We start from the raw sequence: 1913 nt of genomic DNA, 5'->3' as shown, positions 1-1913 counted from the left end.
ACAGGATAGAACACATAGGACACAGGACTCAAGACACAGGATACAGGATAGAACACATAGGACACAGGACTCAAGACACAGGATACAGGATATGACACATAGGACACAGGACCCAAGACACAGGATACAGGATAGAACACATAGGACACAGGACCCAAGACACAGGATACAGGATAGAACACATAGGACACAGGACCCAAGACACAGGATACAGGATAGAACACATAGGACACAGGACCCAAGACACAGGATACAGGATAGAACACATAGGACACAGGACCCAAGACACAGGATACAGGATAGAACACATAGGACACAGGACCCAAGACACAGGATACAGGATAGAACACATAGGACACAGGGCCCAAGACACAGGATACAGGATACAGGATAGAACACATAGGACACAGGACCCAAGACACAGGATACAGGATACAGGATAGAACACATAGGACACAGGACCCAAGCAAGACACAGGATACAGGATGCAACACATAAATGGTAAATGGTGCATTTATATAGCGCCTTTATCCAAGGCGCTTTACAGAGACTGTGCATTACATTCACCCATTCACACACACATTCACACACCGATGGCAGCGGAAACCATGCAAGGCACCAACTAGGACATCGGGAGCAATTAGGGGTTCAGTGTCTTGCTCAAGGACACTTCGACAGTAACTCTGGGGGAGCCCACAGGGTTCGAACTGGCAACCTTACGGTTACCATCCAGGCACTCTACCCCTGAGCCACCGCCGCCCACATAGGACACAGGACTCGAGACACAGCATACAGGATACAACACATAGGACACCACACTCAAGACAGGGGCTGATGTCACGTGATGTCCCGGTGACATGGGGGCTTGCCTGGGATGAGTGACCGGGGATTGTGCGACCCCCATAAGAGAAGACATTTACAGCCGGATAATCACTGTGACACACCAACACCAATATGGCGGTGACGTTGAGAAGCTGCGTTGTTCACATGTTTAGAAGATTACAAGTCAACAATGGGGCGCTGTCTCCTCCTACCGTCCTCCTCACCCGGCAGCAGAGTTCTCACGGCGTCAGCCTACCGTCCGGTCGCGTCGTTCCACGGACCTCTCTCTCTTCTCCTCCGTGGTCAACAGAGTCGCATCGCATCGACCTGGAAGAACAGCGGCGGCGACACGCAGCGGTGGTCCAGAAGGTGAACGACCTCCTCCTGCGCGGTCAGAACTACGGCAGGCTGTTCGCCGTGGTGCAGTTCTCTGGACGTCAGTGGAAGGTCACCGGAGAAGACCTGATCCTCCTAGAGAACCACGTGGAAGCACAGTGCGGGGACAGGATCCGCATGGAGAAGGTGCTGATGGTCGGAGGAGAAGACTTCTCGCTGATCGGCAGACCTCTGCTGGGGTGCGATCTGGTCCGGGTCGAGGCCACCGTGGTGGAGAAGACCGAGTCGTGGCCCAAAGTCGTTCAGCGCTTCAGGAAACGCAAGAGACACGAGAGGCGGAGATGGATGGTCTCGCCGCAGACTGTACTGAGGATCAACAGCATACAAGTGGCTCCAGCTCTCTCATGAATGTTTATTAATGTTCAAATGTTTTACTTTTCCTTTTGTAATCAGAATCTATAGACGTAATCAAACGGTGTTTCACTTGGCTTTGTGTGGTGATGAAGGGGAAGAACACACACTGTGTGAGCAGAGGAGGAGGGAAACATAACTTTTCATTTTAAACGTTTTCTCCATAAACATAAAGCACTTGGAAAGAAAAATACATTTTAAATATAAATTATTTTGATTTCAACGTCGGGCCTAAATGGGATAACAACCTGTGACAAATCTTAAAATTAAAGTTTGCATCCACATATATTGTCTATTATTATACGCAAGTTCATAGTCATCCATCAGAAAAGTCTATTCCCATT

General features: G+C 49.6%; 1 protein-coding gene across 1 annotated transcript; it reads left to right on the top strand.

Annotated features, from left to right (window-relative positions):
• Positions 1-954: 954 nt before the first annotated feature.
• Positions 955-1566, top strand: LOC310860002 (large ribosomal subunit protein bL21m-like; the record flags this gene model as incomplete). The annotated part of the gene is made up of 1 exon (XM_083766765.1): positions 955-1566. The coding sequence occupies one exon, from the start codon at positions 955-957 to the stop codon at positions 1564-1566; it is 612 nt and encodes a 203-aa protein (XP_083622891.1).
• Between the last annotated feature and the right edge of the window lie 347 nt (positions 1567-1913).

The sequence above is a fragment of the Protomyctophum parallelum genome, assembly GCF_964188405.1.
Source record: "Protomyctophum parallelum genome assembly, chromosome: 6".
NCBI lineage: Eukaryota > Metazoa > Chordata > Actinopteri > Myctophiformes > Myctophidae > Protomyctophum > Protomyctophum parallelum.
Note: the sequence above shows the minus strand (reverse complement) of the source record. Positions and strands in the feature narration are given on the sequence as shown.